Source organism: Sesamum indicum, linkage group LG10, assembly GCF_000512975.1.
Source record: "Sesamum indicum cultivar Zhongzhi No. 13 linkage group LG10, S_indicum_v1.0, whole genome shotgun sequence".
NCBI classification, from domain to species: Eukaryota; Viridiplantae; Streptophyta; class Magnoliopsida; order Lamiales; family Pedaliaceae; genus Sesamum; species Sesamum indicum.
This window is the reverse complement of record NC_026154.1, coordinates 13,326,447-13,340,688: the sequence shown is the minus strand read 5'-3', so window position 1 is coordinate 13,340,688 and position 14,242 is coordinate 13,326,447. Positions and strand designations below refer to the sequence as shown.

Sequence of the window (14,242 nt, the reverse complement as noted above, 5' to 3'; positions counted from 1 at the left end):
TAAGTCAGAGGTTGAGATCGAAAGAAATATTCAGCGATCTAAAATATAAGTATAGGTGAACAGTGTACATTCTCTCAGTGCGGACTTAGGGTATTTATAGGCGTCCAAAGGTGGGGCCCTCCTGTGGGACAAGTGTCAGCACCGGGTGTGTCCATGCAGTGACTCAGCTGTGCCTCCTTTGGACACCTGTCCGATAGGTAATATTATAATTTTCGGCCAAGTTGGTCGAAAAAAGGACTAAAATTGCCAAAATTATAAAGTTACAAGACTGAATTACGAAAATCAATTTGTACAGGACTAAAAATGCCACTTCCTTAAGTTATAGTACTAAAATTGCTATTATCCCGTGAAAAATATCACATCACGTAACCCTTAAATATCACATGTACATTGCATGTGATGATTCTTTGACAAAAAAATTAGTAGAAAAATAGTTATAAATGGCAAAAAGTGCAAAATTTCATAAAATTGACACAAAAAAATATTTAGATGCCAAAAATATAAAAACAATCATAATTTAAATGATAAAATATAATTAACCCTAAAATTAATTACTTACTCGTTGACAACATCGTATAATCATAAAGATTTCATAAAATATTTTAAAACATTTATAGACTCTCTTAAATACTGTCTAAAATTTTATAAGTTCATCTTCTAAAACTTCACTACATATATTATCACACAATTTTAAATATATATATTTAAAGAGCTTATAAATTCATCCATAATATGAAATAATAAGCAATATAGGATTCTGCTCAAATTCAATTCAAAAAGAAAATTATTATTTTTAATTTTTTTAATTAATTGTGCACACAGTGGTTTGATAGAACTACATGAAATATAGATACTTTTATGGGGAAAAATATTTTAAAAAATTAAAACCACAATTTAAGATGTTTCTGGAAAAATTAAATTAAATACATATAATTTATATAAAATTAGAGCCTAAATCTTAGCCACTAATCACTAATCAACAAGTATTAATCAAACTAACATTAATTAACGGTGGGCCAAATCCAGGATCTTCTAGTATATACTACACCCTGCACCGCCCATATCCTAACCCAGCTTTCTCCCATGCCACAATCAACCGTCCGATCCCTCCTCATCCCCAGACGTACGCTCCAGATTCACTGTCTACACCATTTATTGCAATTCCAATCCCCCTATCCCTGTTACCAAACGCCGTTCTCCCCAGGTAACCCACTGCTCCAAGACAGCAATAAACAACGTCGTACCACCATCCTACGACGTCGTTCCATCGCCGGTCGTTTTCCATGCAACAGTTCCCCCACCAACTTCTATATAAACTCCGAGAATTGCTGCAAACCTCAAACACTGCAAACCAACAAACAACTGATTTTTTCATTGCAATTTCAACTGTTTTTTTCCCTCTCCAAATCCTCGACAATGGCTCCTGAAATCTTGAGTGCTAACAGCTTGAATCGGGCCGCCTCCGGTTTGGCCAAGGCCGGCAGCCTGCCCAGCCGCGCTTACGTCACGTTCTTGGCCGGAAAGGGCGACTACGTGAAGGGCGTGGTGGGGCTGGCCAAAGGGTTGAGGAAGGTCAACACTATTTACCCACTCGTGGTGGCGGTGCTGCCTGATGTGCCGGCGGAGCACCGACGCATGCTGGTGGATCAAGGCTGCATAGTCCGTGAGATCGAGCCGGTTTACCCGCCGGAGAACCAGACCCAGTTCGCCATGGCGTATTATGTCATCAACTACTCCAAGCTCCGCATTTGGGAGGTAACATAATAAAAAACCCGAATACCATTTTACCCTAATTTCCTCAACTAACACTTGATTTCCAAGGATTTGGCGCAGTCACAATAATCTCAATTGCTGAATTTTGATTTGATGTTGCAGTTCGTGGAGTACAGCAAGATGGTATACCTGGATGGGGATATCCAGGTTTATGAAAACATAGACAACCTATTCGACTTGCCAAACGGGTATTTCTACGCAGTGATGGACTGTTTCTGCGAGAAGACATGGAGCCACACTCCACAGTACAAAATCGGGTACTGCCAACAGAGTCCGGGTCGGGTCGAATGGCCCGAAGAGTTGGGCCCGAAACCACCTCTCTACTTCAACGCTCAAATGTTTGTGTTCGAGCCCAGTCTCCCCACCTACCATGACCTTCTCTCCACTCTCAAAATCACCCCTCCCACTCCCTTCGCTGACCTCATTTATCTATTTATTTTTTTAAAGGATATATTACAAAGTCTATCACCATTCATTGCCAGAGGTTATTTATTAAACAATAGTTAATTTTTTAAAAAAAAAATAAAACAAGAGAATTTGTAATTATGAAAAACGGTAGGAAAATTCGTTGTAATTTAACTTTTTTTTTAAGAAAAATTCAAAAATATATTTCAATATATGAATTTAGATAAATTACATATACATATATCACTGTACTATTTATTAAAAAAGAAGCCCTTAAAATACATTATTTGAGTTGTCAAAATATTCATCAATTAAAATACCTTTATATATATATATATATATTCTTGTAAGATTTGTATGTTTTTGCACCGAACCGCTTTGCACCGACTGCTAGTATATAATTAATTAAACTGAAGGAGCCTACAGTGACAGTCATTGAGTAAATTATATATGCGTCCGAATTAAAATATGCTTAAATATACCTGATTTCCTTACATTTCCTATGTGGGACAAACGCAAATGAGCCCTATATTCTCACTCATAGGGTATGTTTCAAACAATAATATTAATTATGCACACGCATAGAATATGCATCGAAGCCTGCCATATGCACTTGTTTTTGTGGGCTAAATTGTGTGTGTTTTTGGGTAGGATTTCTTGAATATGTTCTTTAGAGAGATATACAAGCCAATCCCAAACGTGTACAACTTGGTGCTAGCCATGCTGTGGCGCCACCCTGAGAACGTGAAGCTGGAAGAGGTGAAGGTAGTGCACTACTGTGCGGCGGGGTCCAAGCCCTGGAGGTACACCGGCCGGGAGGAGAACATGGATAGGGAGGACATCAAGATGCTTGTCGACAGGTGGTGGGATATCTACAACGACCACACACTCGATTACAACCCTACAGGCATTACGGAGGCTGGTGTTGTTCATTTTATCGCCGCCCCTTCCGCAGCCTGATGAGCTTGGGTTGGTGTAGGTGGTCCCGACTTTATGATAGAGCTACTTTAGAAAAAAGTTTCGTCAAGAAATAGAGGCGTGTTTGGTTTTCTTTAAATTGATTTTTTGGGTTTTTTTTAGTAGGGGAATGAGTTTGTGAAGTTCCCCTTTTGATTTGGTATATTGTGGATGGTTCAAGGGTATATGTGTAAGTTTCAACTATATTTATGTAAATTGAATGTGATTTTAGTTATTGGACTTTGCAATTACATGCACATCAATCTCAACTTTGTCACATCGAATGTCAATTTTACCCTCTAAAAAGATGAAAAATTCCAAAATATTGGGCCAAGATTCGGGTCTTTTGCCATGGATCCGGATCAATCCGACCCAATCGACCCTATAAATGGAAATGTTGTCCCTTGAATGGCGGACACATGATAGAATTTGAGGACCCATCATGAGTCCTATTGGTTCAAAAACTATAAGTATTAATTCTTTTGACTGTCTATTCAATTTTTCCTTAAATTTCTTTTCTAATTTGATTAAAATATTTTTCATATAGGGTCTCCACAACACCTTCAAATTCTAAATGGACACATCACAGAATTTGAGAATCCATTACGGGTCCAATTAGGTCAAAAATTATAAATATTTTTAAAATATAAACTCCTGTATACTAAATATTCTTTCGACTGTCTGTTCAATTCTTCATTAAATTTCTTTTCTAACTTGATCAAAAATATTTTTGTTATAGGGTCTTCATAATACCTTCAAACCCTAAATGATTTCAAGTTGCTTCTCTAATCGGGATCTACACATTATTCATCCAGATACATAAACAAGTGATTATTACAGTCTGATTAAATTCTAAGTGATTTCAAGTTGTTTCCCTAATTGGGATATACACATCATCCGTTCAGACACTTAAACAGGCGATTATTACAGTTCGATCAATATATTCATATATCATTTTTATGTTTTAAATATTGTCAAAATAAAACCAAACATGGCCTATACTTTTTGCACTAACAACTGCCAAAAAAAGGGAGATTAAAATGGAGTACATTGGGAAAAGTCAACAATTAATAATAGGAATAATTACACTCTCTTCTCCTTAGATTTAGGTGTAATTACACTTAAATTTTTTGTGGTTTGAAAAATTACATCTAACACCCTTAAGGTTTGTTTTCGTTTAACAAATAAATTACTCTATTAGTCAAAATTTACCAAATTTGTCGATATTAACAAAAAGCTGAATAAAAATTGATATTTAACCTCGATTAACGACTTATTGCAGGTCAAATACTATTTTTAAACTAAACTACCTTTATAACGGTGAAAATATACATCATCACATGCTTTAACTCGTGAAGACGAATGAGAGTAACGTGGTTATAAACAAACTTATTTCTCCTGCGATAATCAGTAATAAGTCAATCGGAGGTTACAAATCGATAAATTTTGACTAACGGAGGAATTTATTTATTAGATAGAAACAAACTTTCAAAATATTAGATGTAATTTTCTAAACCACAAAAAAAATATGTATAATTAAATCAAACTCTAGAGGAGAAAAGTGCAACCATCCCAAATAATATTGAGTCAAGTCTACCACTCAAAATTAAAGAGAAAATTTAAGGCGGTGATGACTCATGACTCTTACATTAATTGTATACATTATCCTCTTTTTATCCTCAATGCTTACTTAAAGGGATATTTTAGTAGCATTTAAAAGATATTAATTAAGTATTTATAAGTTTATAATAGACAATTCCATATTAAAAAATGTAATATTTGGAGTCCTGAACTGATAAAGATTTTTCGTATTGGTGTTTTTATCTATGATTTGTTTGATTGGAATAAAAAGTGAATATATAAAAACAAAATAAGTTTAAGACAAGATGATTGGTCGATAAGGTTTTGTTTTTTCGTAATTGGGCATAAATTCAGAAAGCGGTTGCATTGATTAATGAGAGCAATATACACCGGATAATGGAGGCTAGCGCAAGGGGATTCCCTGAAAAGGGACACTATTGCAAACAACAATACACCAAATTTCAGATCCGTTCCGTCCTATAATAGTCTTAAAAAGAACAAAAATCTATCAACAACAATAGATACTGAAAAAGCTAAAAATCGCACCTCAAACGGTACACAACTCCCTGAGCATGCATATGTATTTACAAGTATACAGTGACAGAAAGACCTACACTTCAAATTCTAAGACTTTTCGCAGTTCCATGGAGTCCAGTGTCAATCGACAAAGGCGTGCAGGCGGTTCTTAACATCAGGTCAAATCCAACCCAAATGACATCACAGTTCTTACAGATCGTCCAATAATTTTCGAACAACGGAGCTTAATTACTCCACAACATTTAATAACGTGACTGATCTAAGTAGATCGATTTTATTTATAAATAGCCCAATTTTATAAACGTGTCACATACGCAACGTCAATCAAATTTACCTACTCCTCATCTATTATCCTCCAACATATATACCCGTTTGATTTAACTAGCAAAAGACTATTTCTTCAATTAGACCTTATATGAAAACGACACTTAATTTATATTCAACCTCAAACCAGTATTTATAACATAAAAGAATCATATTCTCTAGAAAAAAAAAAGTAGTATTAAAGTAGAGTGGATTGAGTGGGTCAAAGTGATGATGAATTCATTTGAGGACATGAATGTTGGAAAACCAACGATCAACTAAACCCAAACTGCTAAAAGGGGTGTTGGTTTACAAGACCACGTGTTGATGAATCTTTAAGTTTTGGCAGAGTCTTCCTTCTACACGGAAGATACATTGATAGGTCCTTGTGGATTTCATTAAATCCAACACATGGAACCATACGTTACGCCTATATTTGGTCATACTCATATTTTACTCATTAATAACTTTTAGGGCCATTTCTTTTAGGTAAATTATATGGATTACCTCCTTTGAAGTTGATCATAGTTATGAATATCTTCTCGTTGTTTGAAAATTTATTAATACTCTTCTAATTTTAAAAACTGTCTAACAATTAGGTTTCCATCCATTTTTTGCGGTGAACTGACTAGAATGCCTATGTGGATTAAGAATTATAATTTTATATATTTTTTAAAAAAATTATGAATTAAGTGGATAATTTTTTTATAATTTTTAAAAATTTTCCATCCATCTCGTTTATTTTTTTTAAAAAAACAAAAAAAAATATAATAAGGACAAAGTTGATAATTTCATACCCCCGTCCAAGAATTACATTATTTCATCAAATATTAGGGGGTATTTGTAATTTTTCAAACAATAAGGAGGTATTCAGAATTATGTTAAACCTCGAGGGAGGTCGTTGTAATTAACCCTTTGATTTAATCTCCGTTTACTTTGTGATATGAATTATTTAAACGTCTGAATTAAAAAAAAAAACATATAGTAATTATATTAGTATTTTTTTGGATTATCTGGATTGAATAACTCAACTTACCTTTTTATGTGAGTTGAGTTATTTAAGAGGAATAGTGATCTGTACCATGTCTGGGAATAAAAATTAACCCATTTAATGCAAAAATAAACATCTTAAAAGGGTGTATTGGGTAATTTATTCAAACTAATAATGAAAAGTAAATGGAGTGTTAAAGGACAACCTAATGAATTGGACTCGAAATTTTCTACCGGAGATTCTGGGTTCAAACTTGGATGGATGTGTGTATATAAAGGGCGTATGTATTTAAATATGTATATTTTTCCTCTATCACCTCACCCTATGTTCTTTCTTCTCACGTACTTTTTCTTTCTTATCACAATTTTTTTTCCCCTACATCTGATGTCACAATTCTTTTTATATGCACGTAGGGATCGCATGCAACGACAACTAGTATTGCAAAAGAAAAATTGTTATTTTGGACAAAATTTATCCGTCCCAAATTGGAATGATTATGGGTACTAATTCACAACCAATTATCCTATCACGCCTTTTAAAATCAGTTATATATTTTGGCACAGATTGACAGTCTCATAACCCGTTGCAAAACAAGGTTCGTCACTTGTATAAATATACACATACATGTGGAGAAAATACCCAAGAGAGTTAGAAAAATATATGGTATAAAAGCCTAACAATATTTACTAAATTTAATACCAATAAATTAAAAATTAGAATTTAGATTTTTCAAAATTTTTGATGCGATATTTACGATTTTAAAGAATATTTTTTTTTTCCCTTTAAATTGAATTGAAGCTAAAACATATTGTGGGTGTTCACAATGTTGCCTAGGTATGGGACATTATAGTACAGCTTTCCTTGACCACATCAAGCGTACTTGGATTGAGAGACATATTAATCAACTACCAACTACCTAATAATTATCTGTTGGATTGATCTTTAATGTACTCACAGATGTCCGTTTTTAGTTTAGTGGTTAAGGTCGAAGTTTCATGATTTCATTTAAAATTATGGGTTCGAGTTTTATTTTACGTATGGGTATTTGTCTCATTTTATCTGAGTTTATTGTAATTTGTCATTACATAATTCTTTGTTATAATGATGTATTAATTGAATCGATGTATTATTCGTTTACTTAATATGTTGAAATATTGATATAATAATATAATTACCACTTCTTTCTCAAAAAAAAAAAAAAAACACTCGTAATGCTAGTCGAAAACCACCGATCAAGAAAAATATAAGATTAAATCACATCGATATAAATACGAATATTCTATAGTCCTCACGAGTTTACGACGGCACTCCCTAAAGGGATGCCGATATAGTTTATCTTAGAGGATATTTGTGTAAATTCTTATTCTTGAGGGAGTATCACTATAAATTACAATTATAATATCAGGAGAAATACTAGGCAGGAAGAGTCCATAATTTGTATCAATTTGGTAATATTCAAGACAATCATATGATAGATACAAATTTGGAACCACATTTAGACAATTTGAAATGACTAAAAAGCCCATAAACATAATTTTCAGGCGACATGAGATAAAGCCCTGAATCTGCGTACTAACGCTTGGGTTGGACCTGATACAAATTCAAGTATGTATGAATTCGTTATGATCATCGGATTAAAATTGCATCAGCGGTTCACGTGAAATCGTACAATTCAATTGCATTTATAAATATACACAGTTCATATTCCAGGTATAGCTTTTACCACCCTATTTATTCTTCTGGACTTACCCTCTAGACGGTCTTGTTGACTTGAACACCGAAGGAGTATAATATTGTTATAAAATGTTACATTTATCATATACGAGAAAATTGTAATTTCAGTCTCAAAATATAGGGTGATTTGTAATATTAGTCCCGTACTTTTTGAAATAGCCAATATTAGTCCCACAACATTAGGAAAACGTTGCAAAGTTAGTCCCAACATTACAATCTTAGTCCATACTTCAGAAAAAAAATTATAAAATTAGTCCAATATTTAGAAAAATATTGCAAAGTCAGTCACAAATTAGCCCTAAACGTTGCAAAGTTAGTCCGAAATATTGCAATTTTTGAACGATGAAACTAACTTTACAACGTTTTTTTTTTTTAAATGTGAAACTAATATTGACCATTTAAAAAAAAAACACCGACCAAACACTTTGAATTTCTTGATGATATAATGTTAAAAAAGTCTCCAATTCTCCATTTTATGCATTAATTGACATATGACATTTTATTCTAATTATTACTATTATTATTATTTTTTTCTAATTAGAAGTAGATAATGTGGGGTCTACTCTTTTACTAATATATTAAAGTAAATAAAAAAGAGCACACGTCCACTTCACTTCCACCGCCCAAATCCACAGTCCCCAGTCATTAATGTTTACTTGCAAATATTATCTTATTTATTAAGGATAATTATATTTACACCCCAAATTTATGGTTTATTTATACAAATTATGTCTATTTTTTGCATAATTATAAAAATTACCCTGGACAGTAAAAAATAGAGGTAGTTTGTGTAATGATGTTAACATTTTTAGTATGTGTGTATAATTTTTCAAAAAAGTAAGGGGTTGTTTGCATAAGTGACAATGATATTTTGGTGGGTGTATGTGTAATTATCTAAAAAATAGGGATAGCTTGTATAAACAGACTATAGATCAATGGGTGTAAATGTAATTACCGTTTACTGTAAACACCATTGCCTCCATTATCTGTAATATTAATTATAAGATAAATTACAACAAAATTTTCAAATATTTATTATAATTATAAATATTTTTTTATTATTTTAAAAATTATAAATATTTTATAAAACTAACGACTATCTAACAAATACGCCAAACAACGGGCTGTCACAAAGAGTATTTGTTAGACGACTATTAATTTTAATGGGATACTTGTAATTTTCAAATAATGAAAATGTATTTATAATTATAGCAAATCTTAAAATATGTTATAATTGACACCCTTAATTAAAAGGGAGAGGTTAAATAATTATTTTTGGTAATCAATATTATTTGATAATATATAATTTTCTCGCCAATTTTATAGTTCATACTTCTTTAACCATGTCTTTTATATAATTAACAAAAAACCATTTTAATTTAAAATACATAAATATTTTAAATCTTACTAGCCGTTGTGAATTTAAGCACGTACACTTGAGAGAATGAGCCACTATTGTGGGTCTATATTATGTTGGCACATAACTTAAAAAGATCATATGTGATATTTTTGATAGACAATTATTTATTTTTTATTTTTCATTTATGTTTCCTAAGAATGAATACCTGTAAATATCTCTATAAACGGCTTATGATCCCAAAGGTATATGCCGACTTGTGATGACAATTGAAATCATTTTATGAATAACAATAAGTACTCTTGTAAGTAACTTATGATACTGAGTATGTTGTGATCTATGGGGGCCCCAAATTTGAAGGCGTCCTAATTTTTTCGTACCCAAAAAGAAAAAGGACGAAATACCCAAACCCTTAATGTTCGTGCTTGGTCATGTGGGCCCCACATGATCAGTCGCTGTGATCGCAACGACTCACCGAGTCAGAGGACCACCCAAGTACAACTCAAAACTGTTCTTCTTGTGCTTGTTCACAAGATCATTTTTGTAGGATAAAATTTTGTAATTTGGGTTTGAATGTTCTTACAGAAACTGTAAGAAAAAGTAAGAATAGCTCAAGAAGGAGACACAAAGAGAGGAGTTAGAAAATAGAAAACAAGAGAAAGAGACAACTAAGGACCTAGCTCTGGAGAACAAGACTCTTCCCAAGAATAATGTCATCAGTGGAGAAATCAGCTTCTTTCCTGAATGTCCCCCTTCCAAAGTCCAGGTTGTAAGAATCTGCAAGGCCTTCGACCAGGTCGAATTCTGGTTTCCACCCCAGCACGCTCTTTGCTTTCTCAACCGACGCAAAGAAATGCTGCATTCATTGCATGAGAAACATGAGTTTATAATATCTTATAAGATGTATGGAGCTTATAAGATTTTTTTCATTAATAAGTTTAACCAAACACCATCTAAGTAACGAGTACATGATGATATGCCTGTCTCATTTACCTGGTCACGGAAAGGGAATGGCTTTTTCTTGCCAAAATCGAACTCCTTGGGATTGTAATGAACAATCTCAGGCTCAGGGAATCCAGCAGCCTGTGAAATTACAACATAGTCAATCAACTATTACAAAACTCTTCTCTTTCCATAACATCCTATGTTTTGTTCGCAATTACCTTAGCACACGCTTTTGCTAATCCATCAAAGGTAACATATTTCTCTCCAGATATGTTGAACACTTCCCTGCTTGCCTTCTCGTTACCAAGAACCTTAATAAAAGCTGTTGCCAGATCCTGGAAAAAAAATTCGAGCAAACAACATAAACAAGACAATCCGAAACATAAGGCTATTTTAACTACATGGTATTACTCATTGTTCGTCCTAAAAAGGTTGATTTTCATTGTCTATTGATGCAATAAAATCTCGACCAACCTTCACATGACCAAGCTGAGTGACTTGCATGCCTGAGTTGGGAATTGGGATAGGGCGGCCTGCTTTCAGCCGGTGGAAGAACCACTCCTCGACAGGGTTGTAGTTCAACGGCCCGTAAATGTAGACTGGCCTAATAGACGTCCAGTTCACGCCCCGTGATTGCAACAAGCTCTCTGTCTCGAGCTTGCCTTTGTGTCGACTCTTGGGATCAACTGCGTCAATCTTCAATAAGGAAGAAATAGTTCAGATCAGATGCCGTCAAAGAGATGTAGTTAAATGCAACAAAGGATCATGTCCTCTTCACTAATACATCAATCTCCAAGAGAGTAGGCTCGTTCTGTGACATTGAGTGTGTTATTAATACTGACCTCAAAATGCGGTGGGTAATCAGATTTGAGGTAGACTCCAGCAGAGGAGCAGTATATGTACCTGGAATTCATTCGAAAAAAGCGAGTTAAGTGTCAAAAAGTTCCAACCATAAGGAAAAAAAGGGCTTCATTCATATTTGTTCAACTCAGTGCACTAGATTAAAAGGGTGTTTGAGTGAGCTTATAATTTTTTCAAAACATTTTATAAGATGTTTGAAAAGGTTTTGGTAAAAGTTTTTGCGAAGGAGATCATAAGATCTAAAAATAAGAAGTTAGGAGCTTACAAACTCTTTTAAGAAAAAGAATTTCCATCTTATTTTTAAAGTTTTAACAGACTCCTTCAGTTTGGTATTATTAATTGCAAAATTGCTATTAATAACATCTTATAAGCTCCATAGTCTAATATCAGCCAAATACTTTAAGAGCTTACCTTTAAAATAAGATGCGACATCTTATAAGTTCTAAAAACATGAATCTAGTCAAATACTCTCCAAGTATAAAGACGATGATAACACGAACATTTCCAGTTAAAGCCTCATAATGTAGCGTCATAATTTAAAGAGAATAGAACTGTATACCTTCCAAAAGTGTATACTTCATAACAAGTTATATTTGATCCTGTTTACAGTCTGTGGTTGTCCGATCTCTTATTGCTAAGACATTTCTCAGTTTGTCCGGAACTATTAGCATATTACCGTCAATTGAAACTAAAACCGAAAAAGCATGTACATATTTACTTCAGTTCAAACACACAGTTGCAATGGAACAACATGGGGAAAAACAGGTGCAGAGCTTACTGTTCTAGATTTGGTAAAGCTTCCAATATGGGTTCCACTTCAACTGCTTCACGTCCTGAGAATATAATCGAGCGTTTCATACAAGAATCCAACTTTTTCGCATAAAAGTAAGTCTTTGCACCATTAAAGGGAGCAGTGAGACAACAACATGAAACTGAGTGATTACATAAGGATACGAACCATTAATATCATAAACGACATCAAATCCTTCTGCGGCAAGACTGCTCTTCACAAACTCAAAGTCCTTTCTGTCTCCCTTCAAGTGCAAGATCTACGCAAGGAAAATACCGTCCAATTCATACTCTAACTATATCAAATAAAGGCATCTTTTATAAGCCTACGAGCTGCTAACGGACCTTGGAGGAAAAATCAGCAAAGTCAGCTTCTGATTCGCCTGGCAGTTGCTGAGCAATGGGTGCTTTTCCCCTGGTAAACAGGGTTACCTGCACTTATCCAAATACTCAGAATTTCTGGATACAAATTCAAGCATCAAGGCACCTCAAAATAACGGATTACTGTGACATTGGTACCTGATGGCCTTCTTTGACAAGAAGCCTAGACAAAAATATACCGATGAATCGAGTGCCTCCCATTATAAGAATCTTCTTGGTGCTCGATGCTGTAACACGCAACGCTCCTTTCGGCTGCCATAATTTCCTCTTGTACTGCCAAAAGAGTATTATTTAGCTCTACCACCAAGCAAAACTTTTGAGGCAAGCAGTTCATATGTACTCAATTACCAATTCCAACACATTATCAACTTATCCTCAGTAGATTAAGTTGAGTATTCATTTGCATAGAGAAGTATGATACTAATAGTTGATGTTGCTCAAAACTATACAACTATAGTCAAATAAACATTCACTCATTCAATTAAAATGTTCAAAGAACTTCCATAATCACTGGGTTCTCTACTTCAAATTAGTGCTTTATCTTTTATTTCACATCACATATACAAATCTCCAGACTGCACATAGAAATTGGACCAAGTCCAAGAACTTGCACAGTATGCGCACACCTGTGTGTGCATGATATGTATGTATACCTGAACTGAAGCAGTGAGTCTGGCGCCATTGAAGTCAGAGAGAGATGAGGAGAGGAGGATGGAGGTGGAAGAGGGCTGTTTGTGGTGCACAACCACCATGCTGGCCATGATTCTCTGCACCCAACACTAACAGCTCCTTTTCTTTGGAAGGAAAGAATTGAAGGGCTTTTGAGTCTGTCCATCAAATTCTTGCTTTAATCTGAATTTCGTGTGATTCTTACAATAGGGATAAGAGACTCTAACCACAACTTGCCCATATATCCACATCTCCTTAGCCTCTTGTTTCCAACTCTCACCATTGTAATTTCCACCTCCCATTTTCTTACTTTGTTGCGACTGTTTTGCCCTTCATAACTGGGGTCCCCCCACCCCATCCCCACACCACCTCCCACAAAAAAGAAAAAAAAAAAAGGAAGAACGGAAAAAATAAATAAGCTCTTGAAAATAGAAAAAGAAACGGTTTCTGTTTAGATAAATTAGATTGGCATCTTTTCAAATTAGATTTACATGTTCTTTTACAAAATTATAAAATATCCCAGTAAAGATGTCAGTGTATTGTATGTGAAGTTTATATATACATCTGTTGAAGGGTATTGATGTGATAAATATAAAGAGTATTTGTGTAAATTTTGAATATTAAATAATGGACATACTTATAATTTGCATTCTTTGTATATTTGAACTTATTCTTAAAAAGTGTAAATATAATTTATCATTCTTTTTTGTATTAAATTTCAGTTCCAAAATTTGGCACTTTGTCTTTGAAACTGAGTTGATGATGGAGACAATTACACTAACTTTGGGAAGTAAATTCATGGGTTAATTCAATTTTATCGCGTTTCAAACACTGAAGACAAAAATGATAAATGCGATGCTTGAACCTTTAAAAACAAAACCCCCAAAGAAAATGCTTACTATCTCCTTCACCTGTGCCTTTTTTTGTTGGGGGGGGGGGGGGGGGGGGGGTAGGTTTTA

The 14,242-nt window shown here is 34.0% G+C and overlaps 2 protein-coding genes across 2 annotated transcripts; one reads left to right on the top strand and one right to left on the bottom strand.

The window, feature by feature from the left end:
* LOC105172447 (galactinol synthase 2) lies at positions 1,216 to 3,392 on the top strand. The gene is made up of 3 exons (XM_011093877.2): positions 1,216 to 1,755; positions 1,876 to 2,194; positions 2,828 to 3,392. The coding sequence occupies exons 1-3, from the start codon at positions 1,417 to 1,419 to the stop codon at positions 3,136 to 3,138; spliced, it is 969 nt and encodes a 322-aa protein (XP_011092179.2). The 5' UTR covers positions 1,216 to 1,416; the 3' UTR covers positions 3,139 to 3,392.
* On the bottom strand, positions 10,162 to 13,504 carry LOC105172446 (chloroplast stem-loop binding protein of 41 kDa b, chloroplastic). Its single transcript, XM_011093876.2, has 10 exons — positions 13,268 to 13,504; positions 12,753 to 12,887; positions 12,579 to 12,665; positions 12,403 to 12,493; positions 12,223 to 12,277; positions 11,426 to 11,486; positions 11,058 to 11,279; positions 10,802 to 10,918; positions 10,632 to 10,721; positions 10,162 to 10,494 (listed from the first exon to the last, which is right to left on the bottom strand). The coding sequence occupies exons 1-10, from the start codon at positions 13,373 to 13,375 to the stop codon at positions 10,315 to 10,317; spliced, it is 1,146 nt and encodes a 381-aa protein (XP_011092178.1). The 5' UTR covers positions 13,376 to 13,504; the 3' UTR covers positions 10,162 to 10,314.